The 26,715-nt window shown below is 43.2% G+C and overlaps 1 protein-coding gene and 1 pseudogene across 2 annotated transcripts in view; one reads left to right on the top strand and one right to left on the bottom strand.

Moving 5' to 3' along the window:
- Nucleotides 1–8,257: 8,257 nt before the first annotated feature.
- Slc27a6 (solute carrier family 27 member 6) overlaps nt 8,258–26,715 on the top strand; it is a 57,771-nt gene continuing 39,313 nt past the window's right edge. The window contains exon 1 of one of the 2 annotated variants that reach the window (XM_048356796.1): nt 8,258–8,753. In XM_048356796.1, the coding sequence (XP_048212753.1) occupies nt 8,273–8,753 (481 nt within the window). In that variant the 5' untranslated portion in view covers nt 8,258–8,272. The remainder of the gene's footprint in view (nt 8,754–26,715) is intronic. The other variant, XM_048356797.1, reaches the window with a different exon arrangement.
- On the bottom strand, nt 15,118–15,646 carry LOC125359203 (annotated as a pseudogene).

The raw sequence follows: 26,715 nt of genomic DNA, 5'->3' as shown, positions 1-26,715 counted from the left end.
GGTCTTGGCAGACTGTTTGGCCGCAGACGGGACCACCCACTACCACCCTGCACAGCCGCTGCCGCAGCCGCCGCTGCCACTGCCGCCGCTACCACTGCCAAAACCGCTTCATGCCCAGGGCCTTGAATAACTTTTATTGTAAGAGGTTTAGTTTTCAAAACATCTCAGCTTTTGTTTGTGGCTTTTTTGTTTGTTTGTTTATGTTTGGGGTTTTTTTGTGACTGGAGCTTGAATTCAGGGTCTGGGCACTGTACCTTAGCTTTTTCGCTTAAGGCTGATGATCTACCACTTGAGCTACAGTTCCACTACACTGTTGGTTGGAGTGTAAACTTGTTCACCCACTCTGGAAAGCAGTCTGGAGGTGCCTCAAAAGGCTAAACATAGAACTCCCCTATGACCCAGCAACCCCACTTTTGGGCATTTACTCAAAGGATTACAAGCCAAGGTCACACTAAAGCTACCAGCACAACTATGTTCATCACAGCACAATTTGCCGTAGCTAAAATATGGAACCAACCCAGATGCCCCTCAATAGAAGAGTAGATCAGGAAAATGTGGTATGTATATACAATGGAATTCTATGCCTCTACCAGAAAGAATGATTATTGCCCCATTTGTAAGGAAATGGAAGGACTTGGAAAAAATCATGCTAAGTGAAGTGAGTCAGACCCAAAGAAACATAGAATCTATGGTTCCCCTCCTTGGTAATAATGAGTCTACTTTTTGCTTTTTGGAGATTAATTAGACATGAGATGAGCTATCCTGTCTGGCTTCCTTCCATGTCCTCAGATTTCCACCTCCTGAGTAGCTAGTTTTTTGTTTTTTTTATATAGCTTCTACATTAAACTTAGTCATTTGGAACTTTTGATTTCAATGAAGAGACACAAAGCTCTTCCTTTCATTTGAACATTTTAGGGTATTAATTGACCTAAATTCAACATTGCTGTATCTCAGGTAACAATGAAGTAGTCTTATTAGAGATTTATTTTGGACTTCCCCAATACTTTCATAAACTAATGACAAGTCCACTAGTGGGCCAAGCAAGGCAAAGAGGAAATGACTCTATCCAGAGCAATTACAGATAAGCTTATTCTTGAACTCAGCAGTAGCAGGTTTAGGATACTATCTGGAAATTTACAATTATAAAAGTATGTATCAAGTACAGTCTCATTAGTTATGATATTATCTGTAATAGTGAATGGCTGGAAAAAGCCTTAATTAAATCAGTAGAGATCAAGCTGAGAAACTATGATATTGCCCTACTATACTCCATACAACCATAAGGAAAATGAACAGGATCTCTACACAACAATAGGTTGTCCTCACTAGGATATATTAAGTGAGAAATAGGAAAATTAATGTATTCAGAAAACTGTTTCTTCCAAAGGGTTTCTTTGAATTAATCTAACTAATGACCAAATGACCTACCTCCAAATAGGCAGCTTATAAACTAGAAATGAAGCTTCCCTGAACATTGTCAGTGATAAAAGTTTCCATAAATTCCTTTTCCAGATAGTCAATTCTACCAGCATGAGGAAGAGGAAGCTGTCACAACCAGAAGTATCTGGATATAAGATGGCTGCTTACAAATACCATGAATAAAATACATGTGTAAAAATACTTCCTTGACAAGATCCACAATGGCATAAGTTTCTAATTATATTTTGTAATTAGTGGTAAAAATGATAGTTAAATTTCATTGGTTTAAGATTTGCTCCAAGACTGTTATTATAGGATCATTTAATTGGTGCTATAAACTTTTTATGTCTTAAGAAGTGTTTGATGTGCCTAAGACATGTAGTAATGTTACTAGCTCCTGAGTCTCTCATAGCACTCCTCAGCTTTAATGTTCTTTACTTCACAGTCCTTCTATGGACTTATAATCTGGCCAATGATTATTCATTAACACCAGTAAAAATTTGATTATAGGAATAGTGTGTTTCTCATCAAAGCTCAAGTTGGTATCACATTCTAAAAGCAATAATTAAAAACACTCCAGGATTCTATTTCTGAGTAGAATCATGAGGTACATTAATCCTGAATTGAGCATTTCCATTGCTATATTTTTTTTTCTGCCCTTGAAGAGTAATTGTGATGGAAGATAACACCCCTTTTCCCTTTCCTCTGTAGGAATAAGATGCCTGACTTCTCCATTAGTGCCTTGCTCCAACTGGAAGACTACCATGGTCTCCTGATGAGGAGAGGAGAAATGCTACCTTTCCTTTAGATAAAATCAATTAGCAGACAGAACACTTCCCATCCCCCACCAAAGCCATCCACAGAGGAAGCCTGGTTCTCTATTTAGGTAAGAAGCCTACTTTAGGATGTCACAGTTGTGACCAGTCTGAAGGAAGTATGGACATGGCCCAAATATGGCTATGCTGAGGATATAGAGTATTAATAGTTCATTAAGGATTTGAGTTTAGGAGAGCTGAGCAGAGCATTCTTTTATCATAATCATCTCCTCCTCCTCCTCCTTCTTGAAATTGTACAAAGAGGTTTCAATTCAACATGTCTGTTTATAAGTACAATGAATCTTGATCAATGTTACCCTTTGCATCATTCAAGCAGAGCATTTTTATGGGCTTCATGACCCATATTATTTATTTTGCCCTGTCGATTCAGAGATCAACACTTCCATAGTGCCTGTGCAACTTATTTTTTTTTTAATTTTTTATTTTTTGCCTGTGCTGGGCCTTGGACTCAGGGCCTGAGCACTGTCCCAGGCTTCTTTTTGCTCAAGGCTAGCACTCTGCCACTTGAGCCACAGCACCATCTCTGGCTGTTTTCTATATATGTGGTGCTGAGGAATAGAACCCAGGACTTCATGTATACTAGTCAAGCACTCTTGCCACTAGGCTGTATTCCCAGCCCCTGCATCTTTATTCTTAAGAGGAAATTTAGGTATGCAACCATTTTTAGAGATATCCAAATTCTTAATGTATTCCACTCCATCTTTCACCCCTTCAGAATCCTAGAGGAAGTCAAGCTAGTCAGCTTCTAAGCATTTTGCACGCACCAGTACCGATGCTTTGTAGTTGTACAGCACCATTTGAGATCTTTCTGAATCTTTTGCTTCTCACTCACATTTCCCAAACAGTGATGGCTTTGGAATTTCATCACTAGACTTTAGGAGGCAAATGATTGATGGCACAGAATTGGAATTCTTAGGTTACAGTGGAAAAACCCCGGGCATGGGTCAGTGTCCATCATGTGATTATATAACTTTTGACTTTCTCATTAAACAACTCATCCTCAATGCAACTGAGGTTTAGTATGGCCCAGAAGTGAGTTAGAGAGTTCAAAACAGGAATGAAGAAGAGTAGAGAAGAGCCTATGCATGATTCAGTCACAATATTCCATACTTTCAAAGAACATGCTTTTTATTTAGAAAAGCCTAACATTTCTACATTTCCTAAGATGAACCTGAGAAGTGTGTTGAATTTGATTAAGAGAAAGATTTGTGTGTACCTATTTCTAATTTTGCTAATACCAGGGTTTCAGCTCAGGACCTCATTGCTCTCCTGGCTTTTTACCACATAGCCAGCTTTTTGCTGGTTATTCATGAAAGGAAATCTCTCAGACTTTTCTTGTAAGCAGACTGAATTACTATAATCCTTCAGAGCTTAGCAATGGTGCTGAACTGCACATACTCATTTCTTTTTATTTTAGCTAATGATAGATTCATTCACTTGTAACTATTACTGTCTTTCAATGGGCAATTTTGGTTATTGTCACTGAGAATATCTCCTTTTTACTCAGCTATCTTCAGTGGTATTTAAAAGTAATACAAAATTTCCAGACAAAATAAAAACCCAGTCATGGGTGGATACAAGAATGCATACAGTACTCTTAACTGTCCCAGGATTTTCACTGATTTCCCCTTCAATGCTGAGATTTCAGGCCTTCAATCTACTTGTACCAATATAAACTTCATAAACATGTACTTGATAAGTTAAACTACATCATACTTATGGTTGCAACTATGTTTGTTATTCATATCAATATTGCTAAAAAATTAATTTCAAGCATTGGGATTGTGTTAGAGGGTCTATGATTTAAAAAAAAACTAGTGTAGTATAACAAGTTTTTCACAGTTAATTTTATTCATTTTTAAAAAGACTGTCTTTATTTTAACAGTACTACCTTTTCTTGGTAACATTGAAAATTCTTCTTTAAAAAACAATGACACGGGGCTGGGGATATGGCCTAGTGGCAAGAGTGCTTGCCTCATATACATGAGGCCCTAGGTTCGATTCCCCAGCACCACATATACAGAAAATGGCCAGAAGTGGCACTGTGGCTCAAGTGGCAGAGTGCTAGCCTTGAGCAAGAAGAAGCCAGGGACAGTGCTCAGGCCCTGAGTCCAAGCCCCAGGACTGGCCAAAAAAAAAAAAAAAAAAAAAAAATGACAGCGAGAATCTGGAACCAACCCAGATGCCCCTCCGTAGACGAATGGATCAGGAAAATGTGGTACATATACACAATGGAATTTTATGCCTCAGAAAGAATGACATTGCCCCATTTGTAAGGAAATGGAAGGACTTGGAAAAAATTATACTAAGTGAAGTGAGCCAGACCCAAAGAAACATGGACTCTATGGTCTCCCTTATTGGGAATAATTAGCACAGGTTTAGGCAAGTCACAGCAGAGGATCACAAGAGCCCTTATGATCACATAAGATGATGCTAAGTGAAATGAACTCCATTTTATGGAAATGATTGTTATATCACAGTTGTAACTACTTTCAACATCCCATGTGTATCTGTAGCTTCTACTATTGATGATGTTCTTGTATCACCTTCTTGTGATTGTATCTACACTATCTCTGTAATCTTGTGATTGTATCTACACTATCTCTGTAATCTTATCTGAGTATATTGGAAACCGTGTATACGGGTATTAGAACTAGGAAATTGAAAGGGAATACCAAAATTGAGAGACACAGGGTAAAAAAAAAAGAGAGAGAGAGAAACAACTACAAAAGCATTACTAGCAAAACTGTTTGGTGTAAGTGAACTGAACACCTCAGGCGGGGAAAGGGTAAGGGAGAGGGGAAAGGGGGGTATGAGGGACAAGGTAACAAACAGTACAAGAAATGTATCCAATGCCTAACGTATGAAACTGTAACCTCTCTGTACATCAGTTTTATAATAAAAACTTTAAAAAAAGAAAAAAAACAATGACAGATAGTTATTATTATAATATGTGATTAATGTTTTTAATTTGACAAAGCAGAAAGATGGTAAGACAATATTCCATCCCCCCCATTCTTCTATTGGAAGACATATTTTACTCTTATTAAAGATCCAAAGGTCTAAGACTAATTGATCCCTTTTTTTCTATTTTGTAACTCAGAGATAGTCAGATTAGAGCCAGGAGAGAAAACAATATTGTTTCAAAGACAGTTTTCAATTTGTAAACTAATTTTGAAGTAAAATACTAAATAGTGAGACTTTTCCCCTTTCAAATTAAAAGATATTTATTAAGTGGAAAGATCTGAGTTTCTGAGTAAAATTCACAAGGATTTTTTTTATCACCTGCATGAAAGAATATTAGCTACCTTAGAGCTCTTCACAGTAACTTCAAGTTAATAATCTGTGGTCTGTCCTTTGAGTTCTTTCTGTGAATAGATAATCTGGATTAACAAGAAGTCAGCTGATGGAAAGAAAGGAAGTCAGGCTCTTTAGGTAATTCATTGTTTCAGTCCATACAACTAACCGTTCATGCACACTTAGAAGCCAAGCGCTGGGATGACGCTGTAATGAGAGTGTCATTAAATGCTCCATGGTGTTTCAGCTTCAGATCTTTAGTGGAATAAAAGTTATCTTTGAATAAAAGTTTATAGTTATCCTTCTCATTTACTTGCTTTCTCTGCGCACAAACCTTTAGAATTCTGAAACATGTTCACAAACTTTAAATGATGGCACTGAGAAAAAACCTTGGGTTATTTTTTGTTTGTCTGTGTGCCTGTACTTGGCCAGTGCCCTTTGCTTTTTTGCTCAAGGCAAAGCACACCTCCACTTCCACCCACGTTTGATTGTGTGTGTGTCTAGTTGGATATAAGGGTCTCACAGGCTTTCCGTCCAGGGCTGACTCTGAACCCAGGGATTCTCAGAGCTTAGCCTTATGAGTAGCTTCATGTTATTTTTTATTTTATTTTATTTTTTTTTTGGCCAGTCCTGGGCCTTGGACTCAGGGCCTGAGCACTATCCCTGGCTTCTTCCCGCTCAAGGCTAGCACTCTGCCACTTGAGCCACAGCGCCGCTTCTGGCCGTTTTCTGTATATGTGGTGCTGGGGAATCGAACCTAGGGCCTCGTGTATCCGAGGCAGGCACTCTTGCCACTAGGCTATATCCCCAGCCCCCATGTTATTTTTTAAGATAGAAAATAGGCAACATTTATACTTTCTTATTTTGAAATATGGATGTTAGTATCAACTTAAACTCCCAAATCAATATTGTTAGAAACTTTTTGGGTAAGACATCCAGGCTTTCTAAGAATAGAGAGATCCAAAAATAGAAGCATTGACACGCAGGGTGGGTAGGTAGGTAGGTATGTGTGTAGATAGATGGATGGATAGATGGATGGATGGATGGGCAGGCAGACAGACAGACAGTGGCCAGTGCCAGAGCTTGAACTCAGGGCCTTAGCGCTATCCCTAAGCTTTTGTGCTCAAGGCTAGCTAGCACTCTACCCCTGGAGCCTCAGCTCCACATTTGACTTTTGGGTAGGTGATTGAGGAGGTAATTATGAACTTTGCTTCCTGGGCTGGCTTGGAACGGGCGCTCCTGAGGTGCCAGAATTTACAGGCCTGAGCCACCAGTGCCAGGCTCCACCTAATGAAAATTTGAAAATACTTTGTTTAAAAATTTTTTAAGGGGCTGGGGATATAGTCTAGCGGCAAGAGTGCCTGCCTCGGATACATGAGGCCCTAGGTTCGATTCCCCAGCACCACATATACAGAAAACGGCCAGAGCGGCGGCGCTGTGGCTCAAGTGGCAGAGTGCTAGCCTTGAGCGGGAAGAAGCCAGGGACAGTGCTCAGGCCCTGAGTCCAAGGCCCAGGACTAGCAAAAAAAAAAAAAAAAAAAATTAAAAAACACAATTTTTTTCATGTCCCATGAAGATACTCCCAATATTCCTGTGTTTCTTAGACTATTTTTGTATGTTCAATTCATAAATTCTCTCTATCCCCATGTGTCTCTCAACAGTTTGGCTTTTTATTTTGGTTGATGCTGCTTCCAGCGTTTTAGTTTTCGATTTTCTTTTTTTTCCTCTGAGGAGCCTTATCGTGGGACTCGCTTCCATTTCGTGTCCTGACCATTTCCAGGCAATGTCTCCCGCACCCTGCCCTGTCCTGCGGGGCAGTCCTGTCGCCTGCCCGCCTGAAGTCAGTGGAGTCTCGTCCCCAGGGCACGAGGGGAACGGGGCGCTGCACGCATAGAATTGGCGGGACGTACGCGGGGGAAGCCTGCTGGGCCAGGCTGTTCCAACGCCGCCCGCTGGATTTGCAAGAAAGTAGCGAGGGTCCAGAGGCTCTAGACGCGGGTAGAGGGAGGAGCTGCCTGGAGGCCGCGGGGCGCAGCGGGCACAGCCTTGCTTGGCAGAGCTTGCGTTACAAGTGAGCACGGGGCTCCAGGCTGGGGCGGGACGGGCGCCGCGCGCGTGGCCCGTGAGTGACCACGAGCGGTGCAGGCTGGAAGCAGCTCCTTTCCCAGCAACTCTCAGCCTTCCAGGCTTCAACGCCGCGCGTGAGGACGACCTCAAAGGAACTCTTCTCGGGGCAGTGGCTTTGGCTTAGGGAACTTGGGGGCGCCCAGGACGCCGGCAGCCCATCGAAGGCGGGGACAGGACGGCCGCAGGTAGCTTCAGCCCGGCTGGGGCCGAAGCGGAGGGTGGGGAGGCAGGCGGGGCTCCAGGCCGGGCCGAACTGGTCTGAGGAGCTCCAGCCCCCGGGTGCCTGCGCTGGTGATTTGCGCTGGAACTCCCAGATCTGCTCCACAGCCACGCTCCGGGTGTCTCAGACTTCACCCCAGCATTACGGGGAGGGGGGCGGGGCGGGGGAGGGGGCGGGGGGAGGGAGCGGGGCGGGTGGGAGGGGCTAACCTGGGTGAAAACCTCAGGCTCTCTTCCGCAGGTTATCTTCCCCGAAAGGCTGTCGGGCGCTGTAGGTGCCAATCCTGAGGAGCGCGGACTGGGGTCCAGCTGAGCCCCAAAGGGAAGGATTCTAGGGGGACTGGGCAACAGGGCCGTCTCTGTCCGCGGCACCCATGCTGCTGCCATGGCTAACGGGACTGGGGGCCGGAATGGTCTTTCTGCGCGTCGTGCAGGGGCTGCTGTTCCCCTACTTTTGGGACGACTTCTGGTTCCTGCTGAAGGCGATCCGCCTGGGAATGAAGTTGGAGACGTACCGACGGAGAGGGGAGCCGGTCACCGTGCTGGATAAGTTCCTGAGCCAGGCCCAAAAGCGACCCCACAAACCCTTCATCATCTACGAGGGCGACACCTACACCTATCGGGACGTGGACCGGAGAAGTAACAGAGTGGCCAATGTCTTTCTGAGCCATTCCTCGCTGAAAAGGGGGGACACCGTGGCTCTGCTGATGAGCAACGAGCCCGACTTCGTCCACGTGTGGTTCGGACTGGCCAAACTGGGCTGCGTGGTGGCCTTCCTTAACACCAACCTTCGTGCCCGCTCCTTCCTGCACTGCATCCGCACCTGCGAGCCCGCCGCGCTGGTGGTGGGAGGAGGTAGGGTGCCGGGTTCTGCTTCTGTGGAGGCGCCCACCTCTCCTCCTCCTTTCTCTTTGCAGTGTTCATATCTAATACTTTGGGTGTGAGTAGGGGGTGGGGGGGTGGTAAAGGGTGTTTGTTAAGGACACAATGATTTTACAACTCTAGGGCCAGTGGTGTCACACTTTCCACCTCCTTCAACCACTCCTATGTAGATTAGCAACTATTAAAACAAAAATCAGAAAACTTACGGCAGCTCCCATTTCTACACTGGAAAGAGGCACCTTTATTTCTTGTGGCCCACTCCACTCAGTGCCAGAACTCAGTCACAGAGCTTGGACAGTTCTAAGTTGTATCAGCTCTAGCAGTATGTTTTTAGTATGAAAGTTATCTTGACTTTATTACAGAATAACTTCCTGCTTCTAGGAATAACATTATCAAGGATGATTGCAAAACAGATTCTTTAATCTGAAGTGCAGAAATTCTTATCCTTATGTGGTGTGGGCCCTTATGTTATGCTTCCTGAAAGCTCAGCTCCTGTCTGCCAGCCAGTGGACACATTCCTGGCAGGCTCTGGCTCTCTTTCTCTCTTTTCTTGCTCCCATCCGTGGGTATTTTTCATTCTTGCAATAAGCTTTATCCTTGCCTTTGAAAATATCTTGGTGTTATGGCTTTGATTACATATATTTATACTGAACTATGAGTAACAGTCTTTGGGTTAGTGACTAATTAACCAAAACACTAGCAATATGGGCTGCTCAACACAATGGGATTGAAATATGAGAAATTATACTTTGGGTACAATCTGACTGGTTTCTAGACATTCTTCAATGAGAGGGAACAAAGTATGAGGGGGAGGATCCGGGTAAGAATCTTTATGAAATATTTAAGCACTTTAGATGAATAACTATATGCTAGTGCCTCTCTTTCTCTCTCTTTCACCAGTCCTGGGGCATGAACTCAGGGCCTGAGCACTGTCCTGGCTTCTTTTTGCTCAAGGCTAACACTCTACCACTTGAGCCACAGTACCACTTCTGGCTTTTTCTATATATGTGGTGTGCTGAGGAATCAAATCCAGGGCTTCATGTATGTAAGGAAAGCACTCTACTACTAGCCCATATTCCCAGCCCCACTAGTCTCTCTTAAAGAGTCTTAGATTAAGAGAAGTATGGGGAAATAATGTATATTTATACTCAATGGTATCTACAACATAGAATTTTTCAAATAACCTTTATCATACAATATTTGGATGACACCAAAAATCAAGTTAGGCTGTGTTCAAGAAAAGCCCCTCAGGCTATCACTCTTTCTCGTTCTCGTTGTCCTTCATTTCAGCACTAGGCTGATAAAGTGGAAAAAGGTTCATGCCTGAAGCACTGATTTCATCATGGTTAGGAATCCAAGAATGAAGGAACCCGGAATTGTCCCTTTGGCATGTTTGTGCATTTGTTTGTTTTCACTTCTATCTTTCAAGATTACAAAGAGAGTAATTATGTTTATTTCAGCACTCTATTAGTAATTAGTTCTGGGAAACATGAGTCATACAGAATCTTGACACTGTGGTGTGAATGCAACAGGAAAAATTACAATGTTCAGGGATGGGCATACTCTTTACTACTACTCACATCCTTGTTCAAGTTAATTCAATTTCTAACTTTCTGTTGCAAATACAGAAGCCCCAAATTGGGCTAAAACTGGCAAAGCCATCAGTTCCATATAGGAGAGCAAACTAGGCTACTGAATCCCTGAAAAGATTTCATGGCCATGATGTTAAAGCCCATGTGAGAAGCATACCTAAAAAAAATCCTAAGAATTTCCTCTTAAAGTTTGTAGGGCTGGTTACATCTCCAAGTGGAGCTTGAAGACTTTGCTGTTGACTAAATTGTTGCTTGAGTAGGTCAAATCAATTTCAGTTTTGCTTGTGCTAGCTTTTGCTATCCTTTGTCAGAAACCAATGGAATCGTTTCTTTGTTTTTGTTTCTATACCCAAAGCTAGTTCTTTTAATATACCAAAACTATTTTGGAATGCTAGGGTTTTAAACCAAGACTAGTTAGTCAGCAAATAGGTAGCTGGAGCAATCAAGCTTACAATGTAGTAATCATGCTTTTATAGCATATCTCTATGATATAAATTACATATGTATTTCAAGGATGGGGCAATCTTATTTTGATTTTTTGTTGGTAACATGTAGCCTAGATCATACATTTCATGTACTTACATTGTTCTTGGTTTATTGCATTCTTATCAATGTTTATTACTTATAAAAAGGAAAGTTTTTATTAGGGTATTTCCAAGCAGCACATACATTTACCTCTTTTATGTCACATTTTCCTCTTTCCCTTTCTATGCCCTGATAGTCCTACTTTTATGTCCTTTTTTTCACTTTTATGCAGGTCCTGGGTGCTATCACTGAGCTTCTTTTTGCTCAAGACTGGTGATCTATGACTGAGCCACAACTCCACTTCTGTTTCTGTTTGTTTTGTTTTTTCCCTGAGTTGTTTGTTAGACATAAGAGTCTCACAGACTTTCCTGCTTGGGCTGGCTTCTAACCTCAATCCTCAGATCTCAGCCTCCTGAGCAACTAGGATTTCAAGTGTGAGCCACCGGCACCCAGCTTTTTATGACTTCTTTATCCACTCATTTCCATATATAAAAGAAAATATGTGAGCCAGAGGTGCTGGTTTCTTATATCTGTAATCCTAGCTATTCAGAAGGCTGAGATCTGAGGATCATGTTTCAAAGACAGCTCTGGCAGAGAAGACTACAAATGAGACTCATATCTCCAATTAACTACCAGAAAACCAGAAGTGGAGCTGTGGCTCAAAGTGGTAGAGTGCTAGCCTTGAGCACAAAAGCTCAGAGACAGTGCCCAGGCCCTGAGTTCAAGCCCCACAACTGACAAAAAAAAACCGAAAATGACATGTAATATTTATCTTTGTTAGACTGATGTACTTCACATAACATGATCACTAGTTCCATATATTTTCATATAAATGACATTTATGGTTTAATAAAACTCCATATTCCATATCTATGTATACGCACATATGAAGACGTATATATGGGTATGTGTATATATATATGTGCATATATGTATATACATATATGTTGTTTTATCTATCCATCAGCTGATGTGCATCTAGGCTGATTCCATAGCTTGACTATTTTGAGCAGTTTTGCAATAAACATGGGGGTGAAGATGTCTGTAAGGTACACTGACTTTATTTCTTTGGGGTATATGCTCAGAAGTGGTATACCTGGATCATGTGAGAGTCTTCCTTTTAACATTACTTAACACTGATTAACTTCCCCCCTGCGGTGAAGTTGTGTCTGGCCTTGCCCTCACACCCACCCCAGCATCCCACCCTCTCCACTAGTTTTTTTCACCTAAATGATAGCCATTCTGACTGGAGTGAGATAGAGTGTGTAGTTCTGATTCACTCTTCCCTGATGGTGAAGATGTTGAACATTTTTGCCTGCATTTATTGGTCATTTGTACCTCTTCATTTGAAAAATATCTGTGCAATTCCATCACCAATTTATTGATTGGATTGGTTGCTTCTTTGGTGTTTAATTATTTTGGCATTTAAACTCAGAGATAGTCTATTGAGATGGAAAGGTAAATCAAATGATCTAGACACAGGTAAGACTGAAGAAACTGAATTTCATGTGTACCTTGCCTCTTCCTGGCTGATTTGGTTATCTATTTTTGAGTGTTACTTAACTACATTGTAAATGGTGATAACATTTATTTCCACAGTGTAATTATGAGGATTAAATGCAGTGGCAATGGCAGGGTGGCAGAATATTTTGGAACCAGTATGTCCTTAGAGAATAAAATTAGCTGTTGTTATAATTAGAAAGACATACTGGAGCTTTTCAAAACTTTTAAAAATTGGGCTGGGAATATGGTGCAGTGGTAGAGTGCTTGCCTTGCATGCATCAAGCCCTGGAATTGATTCCTCAGCACCACATAAACAGAAAAGCCCAGGAGTGACATTGTGGCTCAAGTGGTAAAGTGTTAGCCTTGAGCAAAAAGAAGCCAGGACAGTGCTCAGGCCCTGAGTCTAAGCCCCAGGACTGGCAAAAACAAACAAACAATAAAACACTTTTTAAAACTATCTCTAAGTAGTTATAAAGTTCAGTTCAACATATCAATTTATGAGCACAATGCATATTGATCAATTCCCTTCTTCCATCTTTGTCATCTTTCCCAACCCCACCTATCCCCTCAAGTTTCCGAGTTCACCCTGGAGCTTTGAATAAGAGACCTCATTTGAACATTGTTCCTCCATCCTAATTTGGTGCCATATGTAAGAAAGACTAGCACACAGCTTGTTTGAAATCGGACCTTAAACACTTTACGTTTTTTTAAAGATATCATTTCATAAGTTACATAGGACTATTTTAAAGAGATCTTATAGATAAGGCCATGTAATATCCCTTGTGACAGGTGAAGCTTCCCTCAGGGGTTGGGATCTGGTATCTGTTTCAGGACCAAGCCAGAGGAAAGATCTCTCTTAATCCACCAGTCATCATTATGATTTTCAGTAACACCAGCTGTCACCATTCAGTCACTGCATATTACATGTAAGACATTCCCAGTGGCTTAGAGAGGCAGGTACACATATTTTGGAAACTGATGGAAAGAAACTAATTCACTTATTGAAGATAACAGCTTAGTAACTCACAGAACCAGAAAAATAAAAAAAAGTAGCATTTAGTTTAAGGTTTTGTTGTACTTAGTAGTCAGAATATTTTGGAGGCTGTCAATGCCAGTTGAGTATAATGGTGAAAAATAGGCACTCAGAAAATAATAAAAATTCATTATTGAGCCATCAAGTATGCTCAAGGGGTTACTTAAAATGACTCAATTCACAAAATTCCCTAGCTAGTTGACTAACAGGTATTGTGAGGTAGCTTTTAGGAACAATCTAAGAACCAAGTAGTAAACTCTTTGAGCTGAGGATATTTGTTTGGTTCATCATTAGTTCTCGGGACTTAGCACCAATGCAGTATTTAATAAACATATACTATGTGGTTGGACAAATGGATGAAGGAGCCATATGAACACCTGAGAACTTTTTAGTTGACTTGCAACATTTTGTTTGTTCACCCTCCTCTCAGTTTGGTAACTGATTGTGAGGAGGGAGATATGATTTCTTTATTTTACTTGGTATCAATATAGCAAAGCATTAGAACTGCTACTCCCAAAAGTTAAAAAGTACTTTGGATGCTAGGAATCCTCAAGATTTCAGATTTACTTCCACATATCTATCTGATTCTCTCTACTTTCTCAGTGCCCCAAATATAAAGTGATAGTTATAAACAGATATCTAAAAATTACGTATTAGCCTGAAATCTCTTACTCTGGATTTGAAGATTGTTGCAAACTGCAGCAAACCTTGTTCCCCCCAGGAGCAAGGCAATAATGGAAATCAGACCGTGGAACTGGTTTTGGGGTGCCAGAGGGTGTGCTGCCTCATACCAGCAACAGACCCTCAAGGTCCTGTAAATAGGTCCTTTATTGATCACCAAATGGGGAGAGTATGTGCAGTGCCAAACACAAGGTAGCAGTCTCTTTGAAGTTATGGACACCAGGGTGGGAAAAATAATCCTAGGATTGGTGACTTCTTGAAAACAGGAGGTGAAGGTGAGCAGCACATAAACACAAGTTGTATAGGCCCTGCCTGGCTCCAAGGTTCTGGGGAAATTTGGAAGCTGAATTTGTGGTCTTCACAATGCTAAGAACAATAGATCTTTCTCAGGCCACTCTCAGCTTTCTGAGAGTAAGAGAAAAGCATTCCTATTCTCTTTGGCAGACCTCATGGCTCCACACTTACAGGTTCCCACAGAAGGTATTTTATTTCTTAACTAATTTTAAAGTATTTTAGATTTCCTTTCATGAGAAATGAAAACCTATGTCTATACACACTCAGCCATGTATGCAGCTGTGCACTGAGTTTTCATGAACTTGCACTCAATCTCTGCCACACAGTTCTGGTTAATAATCAATCCAGTGTGCTTCTCCAAATCACTTTAAAGATCAAAAAGAAAGGTTAAATGAAAAATAAAGATCCTTTATGTCTTACAGGAAGTAATACTCCTTGAGATACATAAAACAACTGGCTTTTGCAGACTTACCTGACCTGCTTTGATTTCTGTGATATCCTTACATAGTTTTCATGGAATTTCAAAATTTATACTTGCAGTGAGTACAAAATAGCTTCTGTCTGGTTTTTTGTTCATCTTAGACTTGGTAGGTTAGACTTCGACCCAGAAGGAGTGGTTTTACTAATTAAAAAATGTGACACCTCCCACCCCAGGCATCACCTGGGAGTGACTCTCTAGCCTGCCACGCATGCTTTCCTATTTTCTTTCTTTTTTTTTTTTTTTTTTTTTTTTTAGTTTCCGTGGTTTATTTAAGCACAAATAAAAAGTGTATGTGAGCCATCTATTCGTTCTCCTCACTGCACAGCCTGGCATTGGGATTGGTGACTCTGATGGCCAGCTGGGCTGCTCATTCCACGATGGCTTTTTGGTTCTTCGAGGAAATGTTGTGGGCGATCTCGGCACAGTTAAGACTTGTTGCACGAGTAGCACTTCCAGCTCCTTGACGTTGTGGACCAGGAACTTCCGGAAGCCACTGGGCGGCATGTGCTTCGTTTTCTTGTTGCTCCCATAACCAATGTTGGGCATCAAGATCTGGCCCTTGAATCTCCTCCGCACCCGGTTGTCGATGCCCCTGGGTTTCCGCCAGTTCCGCTTAATCTTGACATAGCGGTCTGACTGGTGGCGGATGAACTTCTTGGTCCTCTTTTTGACGATCTTGGGCTTCACCAGAGGTCTGAGGGCAGCCATGATGCCGAGCGGGAGAGATGGCAGCCACCTCTGTGGGTAGCGCCGAGGAAGAGGAATTTCCTATTTTCTTAATAGAGCTAGTCAACCCCAGTCAACTCAAAGGAGTGGGAAGGTTACCACAGGAAAAATGTGCCCCCAAAATCTTAGTTTCAGCAGATCCAAAGCAGCCTTCCAGCAGGAATCAGCTGTGTGTGATGGTATCCCATCTGCTTTTACCACAGTAGGAGTCCTCAGGGTGGAGATGTAGATTCTTCCAGCTAGATGACTGTTAGGCTGTCCTTGATCTTAACCCAAATGGGATGGGCAGGGGACCTGGTGGCAGCAGGCATCAGTGTCCCCCAGTGGCTCCAATAGAATGTCACACCTTCTGCTGGGTTGCCTGCAACTTTCTGCATAAACTGGTTAAAGAAGCTTAACCTAAGGCCTGACTTTAGTGAAATCTATTATTTTCCTGGTTGCTTTTTAAGTACACTGGCTTTTGCAGGCTGGCACTGAATTTCAAGACAGCTTTAGGCAATCAATGGCCCTTGGGTAATTTTGCCAGGGCAATAACTTTTAGTAATCAGATATTTCCAACAAGGCTAGGATTTTCTAGGCCAACATAGAAGGCTTGGTAAACATCTCTTACAAGTGCAATCTCTACTCTTGTGCACTTGTTAGCACTGTTTTCCAGTTTATCTTGCCTTATCTTCCCAAAAACGACTCTGGTCCCTTGATCCTAAAAGGGATCTGATGGGTGAAGATCATCCATCTTCTGTAACTTCTTCAGGCTGACTCAGGGGCGTCAACCTAACCTAGCCAGGAACCTATATGCTTAGCCTACTTTACCAACAGGCTGCAGGATCAGATGTCCATTAGGAGCTTTACTCCAAACTGGAAATTGCATTTAACTTTTAACAATTATACAGACTTCTTGGGCTACAGCAGTGTAGCCTTTTAACATTCTAGTTTGCAAAAACATTTTTCTGACTGGCTGGGGAAACTAGTCTCTGATGACCTAACAATACCTAAATTACCTTTGTAGGCCTTAGATCTCAGGTCCACAAACTTCCTTTCCTGAACAGATACGCTAGCTCAGAATTCTCACTGCCAGTTAGGGCTTTGAGCAGATGCTGGGAGGTTGGGATTTTTAAATTACCACCCCCCATTTGACAAACTTAGCTTTATTACGCACTATCACAGATGACCGGCAAATTCCTGCCCAGTAGACAGACCATGGGCATTAGAAAGTTATGCTTACAAACTATTCTTCTAGGACTTCCCGGCTCTGATTAACTCTTGAAAGGCCTAACACGAGTAACTTTAAGATCTGACATCATTTTCGCCATCCCAGCAGAGGCTTACTGCCTCTGGATACTCCATCATTTTTGTCCCAGGAGTGACTTTTTATGGCCGCTGGACTTGAACTCAGGGTCTGAGTGCTGTTCCTCAGCTCTCCAGCTCAAGACTAGCACTCTGCCACTTTGAGCCTCAACACAGCTCACAACTCTGTTCCCATCACTCTGCTGGCCTGAAGAACCAGACTGAAGTCATTTTGAAGTCAGGCCCCACTTCGTACTATAGCTGACTTCAGACTCACATAAATTCCAGAAAATGACTACAATAACCTGAGATAAGCAGGCCCTGTGAGCAAACCCAGGCCACCAATTATCCTGGGAGCAGAACAAGCTTACAGGGCCCAGCCAGTCAGGAAACTCCAGCTGGTCAGGAAACTCCAAGCTTAACTCTAACCACGTGGGAATGCTTAACTCTAATTGCCCCAGAATGTCTCTAGCCCTGAGCCAATCAGATTTGTACCCATATCCTAATCTTGCTTGAACACCTGATTGCTGTAACTGTGTGGTTTTTTGCCTTTATAAGCCCTGTGAAATTTCAGCTTGGGGCCTTCCTCCTAACCTCCGCTGTGTCAGTGGGTAGGACGAGGCCTGATCTGCAGCTCGCCTGAAAAAAGCATTGCTTTTGCATTTCAGAATGTCTGGCTCTTGGTGGTCTTCTTGGTGGTCGTCTCGTGACTTGGGCATAACAGCCAACTAGAAATGAAGACTCATAGGGACCTTTCTCTGCCCTGGTTGGCTTCCAAAGATTTCAGATCAATGAGTCTTACAAAAGGCCATTTTACTCCAATTAGAAGCAACAAGGTGGTCCACACAGAAGTAGTTTTTAAGCATGCTCTTACCTGGAACTTATTAAGGGCCAAGATTACATCTGACAAACATGTAGGAATCATCTGTTGTCTGTCCTTCTCTGTGGGCCTGTTGGAAACTTTCAAAAAACCTATAGACAAACTGGAATAGTAATCAAACAATCATTTTGGTGGCCATAATTTTTCTTTTATCCAATTTAAAACAAACATTTAGGACAAGTTTTATTTCCATATTTCCTATCTAGAAATCCATTTTTGATTTCTAAAGTCTTTTACTAATCTTCTGCTCTAAACACACTTTGGCTTTGCATTTGAACTCTGAAGCCTAGGGGCATTTGAAGAACTCTGAAGCCCAAGTGCCACCCATTGCTTCAGGCTGCTTGTTTTCACTTCCAAATTTCTTATCTAGAAAAGCATTCTTGATTTCTAAAGCCTTTTACTAACCTCTGCTTTAACACGTCCACTTTAGCTTTCAAAAGAGCCATTTTTTTTCCTTAATGCAAGAATTACAAACACCAGAATTACAAGCACAAGAATCCAGACTTCGCATAGTTGCTTTTTTCCCCCCAATACATCCAAATTGCAAAATAGCACAGAAACCAAATTACATCAGATAAGTAAACTTTTTAACCATTTTAAAAAAAAACTTTTTCAATTCTTAGTACCTCTCAAGGGGCAGTTTTAGAAATACCAATCAACTCATTCATTTTTACCATCAGATTTCCAGTGTTCATCTGCAAGGAAAAGAGACAGGATGAAGAAAGTCCTCCATTGGCCTGTCCTACAGAATGGGCCTATACCCATCTGACTTCTTAGAGCTTGATGAACTGCCTTGGTGCCAGCTTGCCCTCTTCCACCATGAATGGACTTCCCCTATGGCCTGTCACACCATGCATGGACTCCCTCCAGGGCCTGTGCCACCATGCAGACTCCCCACCAGGGCCTGTCCTACCACGTGCACTGGCCAAGCTGCACCTTTGCCAGATCACCCCTCATTCCTGAGGATAGGCACACAGGCCTGTCCTAAGGTTTTCTGTCCTTTACTCTTGATCTCTGACTGAGAAACCTAAGCAATTCTTTAACAGTGATAAACTTATACATCCAAATTTCTGATATTCAGCCCCAAATTTTAACAGTGGCCAAAAATAAATGTTAAATTCCCAATGCCTTCGGACTAAATCAGATAACTTGAGGACAGTGCAAACAGCCTCCAGCATTAAGATACCAAATCTTTTCAGATGCAAATTAAAGAACCCTTAGAAATCTTTTTAACTATAGTTCCACTTTAAAACAAAGCTAGGGACAGTGCTCAGGCCCTGAGTCTAAGCCCCAGGACTGGCAAAACAAAACAAACAGCAACTAAAAAACCAATGCACTAATCCTTTAAAACATTTGGTAAGGCCCAAACTCATGACTTTTGAGTTTAAACTTAAACTCACCCATTTTTACATCATACTGATGTTCAAGATTAAAACTATCTTGAACGTGTTTTTTCTTGAACATGTTTTAATCTTGAACATGTTTACACTCACCCGTGAACATGCATACATATGCAAAGGATCTTAAAGCATGCAAAATAAATATCTGCAGTACATTTCTCAGTGGCAAGAGATATTTACACCAATCTTACTCTTGCAGTGACCTGCCGGGCTAAGCTCTATACCTCCGTCCGTGTAGAGGTTCTGGGCCTATCTGCCCCTCCGTGTGGTCCTCTATCGCCCTCAATGCATATCCTCTGGCCAGTAGGAATTACTGCCAGGGCGAGGTCCACATGCAGCCTCCGTCAGTGTGGTTGCGAGAATACCCTATCCCCTTCCTATACTTGCCAAGGAAGACAGGGGCACGTGGATTCTTGGAGAAGCTTTAAAGAGCGTCTGTTTATTCAGGGGAGGGGCTAACAGTCTTATAGCAGTAATGACGCGCGAAGGGGAGGGACTGGCCAGGTGCTAGCGATAGACTAATGAGCATGTCCATCACGGTGATGTCACGGTACTTCCCGCAGAGGTCCGGCCTCTTGGCTCTGCCTGCGCCATCACAACACATGTGCTTGCCGCCGAGAGGCAGAGGCTGGTTTGGCATTGAAGTACCAGACTTTGAAGTCAAGCCCCACTTTACCACGTGAACCCCACTTTACCACGTGAACCTGAGATAAACAGGCCCTGTGAGCAAACCCAGGACAAGCTTATGAGGGCCCAGTCGGTCAAGAACTCTAACCACTGGGAATGCTTAACTCTAACTGCCCCCAGAATGCCTCAAGCCCTGAGCCAATCAGATTTGTACCTGTGTCCTAATCTTGCTTGCTTGAACACCTGATTGTTGTAACTTTGATTTTTGCCTTTATAAGCCCTGTGTAATCACAGCTCGAGGCTCCCTCCTAACCTCCACTGTGTCGGTGGGTAGGACGAAGCCCGAGTTGCAGCTTGCTTGAATAAAGCCTTGCCTTGCTTTTGCATTTCGGAATGTCTGAGTCTCGTGGCCTTCTTGGTGGTCGTCTCACGACTTGGCACAACAGCATCTCTTCCAGCAGAACCCAGAAGGAGGTGGGATGGGCCAGCAACCAGCCGCCCCAGGTCTTAAAGGAATAGCCATCCCCTACAGTGACCAACCAAAACTTAAGACAGAACTTTTCACAAATAACTTTAACATTCTCAAGCTTCATTTACCAGGGATTGCTAGTGTTAGCAAGACATTTTAGCACACCAAATACTTTTCTGATGAAGATAGCTGGAAGGGGGTTCCCTGGACTAAGACTCAGAGCACCCAGTAGTTTGTTGTTCCAAGTCGCAAGACCACCCCCAAAAAGACCACCGAGATTCAGACACTCCGAAATGCAAAAGCAAGGTAAGGCTTTATTTAACGAGCTGCCAACTCGGGCCTCGTCCTACCCACCGATACAGTGGAGGTTAGGAGGGAGCCCCAAGCTGTGATTACACAGGGCTTATAAAGGCAAAGAACAATGTTACAACAATCAGGTGTGCAAGCAAGATTAGGACACAGGTACAAATCTGATTGGCTCAGGGTTTGATTCTAAAATGAGTTTCACGTGTCTGGCACTTCATTTCCTCCTTTTTCTTTTTGGTACCTTGGGAGCCAATCATGGCTCCATTCTGTCCATTTCAATGGCTTGCATGTCTAGGGGATGACATAGAGGTAAGGCATGGGCCAGTAGGGCCCAATGTAGTAACCAAAGGGCTTGTCACAATTTCTTACAAGTATGGTCTCTGTACCTCTGTTTTGCATGCCTCTACTTTATCCTGCCCTCAGATTCCCAAAAACAACTCTGGTCCCTCGGTTTTAAAGGGGGGCTGATGGGTGAAGATCATCCATCTTCTGTAACTTCTTCAGGCTGACTCAGGGGCGTTGACCTTACCTAGCCAGGAACCTATAACCTTAGTCTACTTTACCAAGGGACTGCAGGATTACTGCAAACTGGAAATTCACTTTCAGCTATACAGACTTACCATTAGCTGTATAGTGTTTAGTATCCAAATGTAAGCACCAAAATAATACATAAACTTCTCAACTGTGCTCTAAGGGTCGGGTGGCTATACCCGTATTCCTGAGCAAGCCCAAAACTACCTAAAATAAGGGGGTCACCTCACTTTGGAGTGAGCTGCCAAAATAACATTAACACTAGCCAGGGTAGTAAGGAAAGAAGGCAAAAAGAAAATTATAACAATATTCAGTCTAACTTTCTTTTCTTGAGGCGAAGGCGAAGCGGCTGAGTTGGGTGCTTGGAGACCTCCCATGTTCCATCACGGTAGTTGTCATCCAGGGCAAAGGGGTCAGCTGGCCTGGTGTGGAAGCAATGAACCCAAGTGGCGATGCCGTCTAGGGTCCCTTCCACCGTGGTTCTAAGGATTTCAGTCCCCTGGTCTGAACAAATGGGGGGTAGGGACAGAAGCAGAATCATATAATGCCTTAAGTTGGGGTCACATTCTTGTACACGAGCTGCAAATAATCGAGTTTACACAAAAATTCAGCATTATCCAAATCAGCAAGCAATTCAGTCTGAAGGCTAGGGATAATGGGCGGGGGGTTCCCGTACATTATTTCAAAAGGAGTAAAGCCAAGCTGATAGGGAGAATTTCTTACTCTAAGCAGAGCAAAAGGAAGGAGTGACACCCAGTCTGCGCCAGTCTCTAAGGCCAATTTAGTTAAGGTCTCTTTTAGAGTCCAATTCATTCTCTCTACCTGTCCTGAACTCTGGGGTCTATAAGCAAAATGCAATTTCCAATCCGTCCCCAGTGCAGCGGCTATTCCCTGACTTACTTTTGAGACAAAAGCCTGCCCATTGTCTGACCCAATGGTGGATGGGAAGCAATACCTGGGTAGGATTTCTTTCAGGATCTTCTTAGCCACTACATTCGCAGTCTCATGCTTTGTTGGATAGGCTTCAACCCATCCTGAAAAGGTGTCTACAAAAACTAGCAAATATTTGTAATTTCTGTGAAATCTACTTCCCAATACACGCCTGGCCTATTCCGACAGAGGCGAGCTCCTTTAGTAATCTGTTGATTGGGGGCATTGGCAAGCTGACAGGCCTTTAACAGATCTCAATAAGGACACAATCTCAGGTCTACAAGCTTTCTTTCCTAAACAGATGTATCAGCTTAAAATTCTTACTGCCAGTCAGAGCTTTGAGTAAATGAGGGGGTGGGTGGTGAGATTTTAATCTATCCTCTCATTTGACAAACTTACCCTTACTAACCACTACCACAGATGACTGGCAAATTCCTGCCCAGTAGACAGACATGGGCATTGGAAAGGCATGCTTATGAACTATTCTTCTAGGACTTCCCGGCTTTAACTTTTGAAAGGCCAACAGTAGTGACTCTAGGATCTGACACCATCTCTGCCATCCAAGCAGTGGCTTACTGCCTCTGGATGCTCCATCACTTTTGTCCCAGGAGGAGTGACTTTCCACTGGACTTGGACTCAGGGCCTGAGTGCTGTCCCTCAGCTCTCCAGCTAAAGGCTAGCACCCTACCACTTTGAGCTCCACACAACTCCGTTCCCAGCACTCTGCTGGCTGATTAGAAACAAGTCTCTCACTGGGACCTTTCTTCACCCGGGCTGGCTTCAAACCGCAGATTCAGATCAATGAGTCTTATAAGGGGCCACTTTACTCCAATTATAAGCAACAAGGTGGTCCACACAAGTAGTTTTTAAGCATGCTTTCTTACCTGGAACTTATTAAGGATCAGTATTCGATCTCGACAAACTTGTATGAATCACCTGTGCTTCTCTGTGGGACTGCTGGAAACTATTACAAAAAAAAACCTACAAAGAAGCTGGAATGGCAATTAAACATTTTGGTAGCCATAATTCTCCTTTTCTCACTTTGCAATAATTATTTAGGACAATTTTTACTTCCAAATTTCTTATCTAAAAATGTGTTCTTGATTTCCAAAGCCTCTTTTAACACTAACACAACTCTTTAGCTTTTACCTGCATTGGGAAAACTGAAGCTCACAGGCATTCTGAAACCAGGTGCCGCCCTTTGCCTATGGGCTGCTTGTTTCAAAAGAGCCTCTTTTTTTTTTCCTCAGTCCCAGTTACTGCATGGCATGAAGACCTTTGAGTTTTTCCTTAATGCAAGAATTACAATTAGAAATACTTATCCATTCAGCTTTCTAAAATATTAGTGAGAAACATTGGCCCAATTTGCCACTTAGCTCTGATTTTTTTTTTTAATTAAAGAACCCTGAGAAATCCTTTAAAGCATTTGGTAATGCCCAAACTTGATGACCCTTTGACTTTAAACTTAAACTTAGTTTTGCATCATACTGCAGTCTTGAACATGTTCACTCTCACACATGCACACACACATACATTTTGAAAAGATCTTAAAGCACGCAGAATAAGCATCGGCCATACATTTTAAGACAAAAACCTTTAACAAATGATTTTAGCATTCTCCAGCCTCATTTTCCAGGGCTTGATAGTTTTAGTAAAACATTTTAGCGCACCAAACAATTTTCTGCTTGAGAAGGCTGGGTGGGGATCCCCCTAGAGTTCTTTTTTTTTTTTTGCGGACATTCTCACTGATTGACTGATTGTGGGCTGTCACCTGTACATCTTTCCAGTGAGCTAAAGTCAAGTCCAGGGGAGTGGAAGGAACGTTCCCCATCATCCGTTTGTCAGTCAGGCACAGCGCAAGAAAGAAACACACAAAAATAGACTTACAAACAACACAGAGATGACAGCGCGGCATGGTGAGGTCACTCCCTGCCACCTGTCCCCCAGTCTCCCCAGGATTGTCAAGTAAGTGCATCTGCTTCGACAACCCCTTCAAGAAATAAGCAAAAGCAAGACAAACAAACAGGCACATTATAGGACAAGACAAATGAACAGGGCTGTTTTCTTACCTTCGGAGTCTGGGGTCTCGGGGTCTCTGGGGCTATCCCGGACGAGCCCCCAAATGTTGTGCCAAGTCGCAAGACCACCCCCAAAAAGACCACCGAGATTCAGACACTCCGAAATGCAAAAGCAAGGCAAGGCTTTATTTAATGAGCTGCCAACTCGGGCCTCGTCCTACCCACCGACACAGCGGAGGTTAGGAGGGAGCCCCGAGCTGTGATTACACAGGGCTTATAAAGGCAAAGAACAAGGTTACAACAATCAGGTGTGCAAGCAAGATTAGGACACAGGTAAAAATCTGATTGGCTCAGGGTTTTATTCTAAAATGAGTTTCACGTGTCTGGCACTTCAGTTGACTCTAGTCTCAGCCAAATTTTGACTAGAGCATTTAACAGATCTTTAAAATACCTTCAGTTGGAAGAAAATGGTTAAAGAAGCTTATCTCTTTTCCCCTTTGGTCCTGCGGCTCCTACAGGACCTGGGGAGGCTGTTTGGAACTCAATGCCAGCAGAGGCCGCATGTCTCATGTCTTTCTGTAGAGTAAATTTAATCACAACCAACACATCTCTCCCTATGAGGACGTTCAGAAGGAGGTCAAGGCGTCTCTTCACTTCCCCGGCCTTAGAGAGCTCCGCTGCATCCAGCTTCTCTCTGTCTCAGGCCTACAGACCATGTACCTTTCAGATTCACAACCAACACATCCCTCCCTATGAGGATTTACCCAAATGAGCCCACTCAGTGCTTTCCATCCCACTTTTACAGATGGGACTACCCAGTCAGGCCCACTCAAGATGAAGTGCCAGACTTTGAAGTCAGGCCCCATTTTAGCACGTGAATCCTATTTTAGAATCGAACCCTGAGCCAATCAGATTTGTACCTGTGTCCTAATCTTGCTTGCTTGAACACCTGATTGTTGTAACCTTGTTCTTTGCCTTTATAAGCCCTGTGTAATCACAGCTCGGGGCTCCCTCCTAACCTCCACTGTGTTGGTGGGTAGGACGAGGCCCGAGTTGCAGCTCGCCTAAATAAAGCCTTGCCTTGCTTTTGCATTTCAGAATGTCTGAGTCTCGGTGGTCTTCTGGGTGGTGGTCTTGCGACTTGGCACAACAAAGACAGTACTTTCCATCACACTTTTACAGACAGGCCCACAGACAGAAACAGAAACAGACACAGAAACAGACAGATTGGTCAACCAAGCTCAGAGAAACACACCTACTGGGGGGAATGAAGAGTTAAAAGTAAACCCCATTTTCAGGCAGCCCCCGTTTTGTTGTCTGAGCAAACCCAGGGCAAGCTTATTAGGGCCCAGCTGGTCAAGAACTCTAACCGCCTGGGAATGCTTAACTCTAACCGCCCCTAGAATGCCTCAAACCCTGAGCCAATCAGATTTGTACCCGTAATCTTGCTTGCTTGAACACCTGATTGCTGTAATTTTGTTTTTTGGCCTTTATAAGCTCTGTGCAATCGCAGCTCGGAACTGCCTCCTAACCTCCGCTGTGTCGGTGGGTAGGACAAGGCCTGGGCCACCGCCCTGCTTGAATAAAGTCTTGCCTTGCTATTGCATTTCGGAATGTCTGAGTCTGGGTGGTCTTCTTGGTGGTGGTTTCGTGACTTGGCATAACACTACATCTCTGGAGGTTTTTTCTTCACTGGGGCATCTTCCATCTCCCCCCCCCCCACCAAAGAAGGTGGTTAAGGACTCTTCCTGGCCCATGCACCACAATGTAATGGGGTTCGAGGGAGAGGGGAATTCCGCGTCCCTCCAAGTGTCCACTGCTCAGAGACAGTCTCAAGCAAAAAGATGATAAAAGGATGGATTTATTGGAGAAGTAAAAAAGCAAACTGACCCAGCCAGGGTCATGGCCCAGACTCGGGAGCTAAAACCGCGACTGTAAAAAGCAGGCTGGCTGGTCAGGGCCACACCCCAGACTAGGGAGCTGGGACCACATGCTCCCGGCCGCATTCAGAGTCAGGTTATACAGGCAAATACCACATGGTCAAGCCTGCCACACGCAGGTGGCCAATGAGGCTACAACACTTACAGAGCACACCAGGTCACACGCAGGTGGCCAATGGAGTTACAGTCTGTCTCATAGTATTTGTTTGAACCAACCTATCATTCTAGTTAGAATTGGTGCACAGATTTGGCAGTGCTCACGTGATGCAGGCAGATACACCTAATCATGGGAGGGCACAGGTTTAACCTTGAACATTTCACAACTCAGGTGGTCAAGCAGTTACATAATCTTATCACAGCCAAGGGGAACTTCCCTGGATAGGGTTGGGGAGATCTTAGTGAAGATGGAGTCAGCTTCTGATTTCTTTAACTAATCTGAGATGGAGCCAATCTGACACCCCTCAACAGCCAGTGATGGCCCTAGCCAGAGCTGACCTCCACATTACAATGATTATTTAGCATCCCCAAGTATGTTAATACAAATTTTCAGATGAATAGCACATCACCCCGAAGTCCCATATTTTCCCTTAGAAAAATATGGCATATTATGGGAGGATGAAAAAATTAACAGGCATGTTGAATGTACAAGTTAAAATCAGGTGGGCTGGTGATATAGCCTAGTGGCAAGAGTGCCTGCCTCGGATACACAAGGCCC

Source organism: Perognathus longimembris, chromosome 11 (assembly GCF_023159225.1).
Source record: "Perognathus longimembris pacificus isolate PPM17 chromosome 11, ASM2315922v1, whole genome shotgun sequence".
In the NCBI taxonomy this organism is placed as follows: Eukaryota; Metazoa; Chordata; class Mammalia; order Rodentia; family Heteromyidae; genus Perognathus; species Perognathus longimembris.
This window is presented reverse-complemented; position numbering and strand designations above follow the sequence as displayed.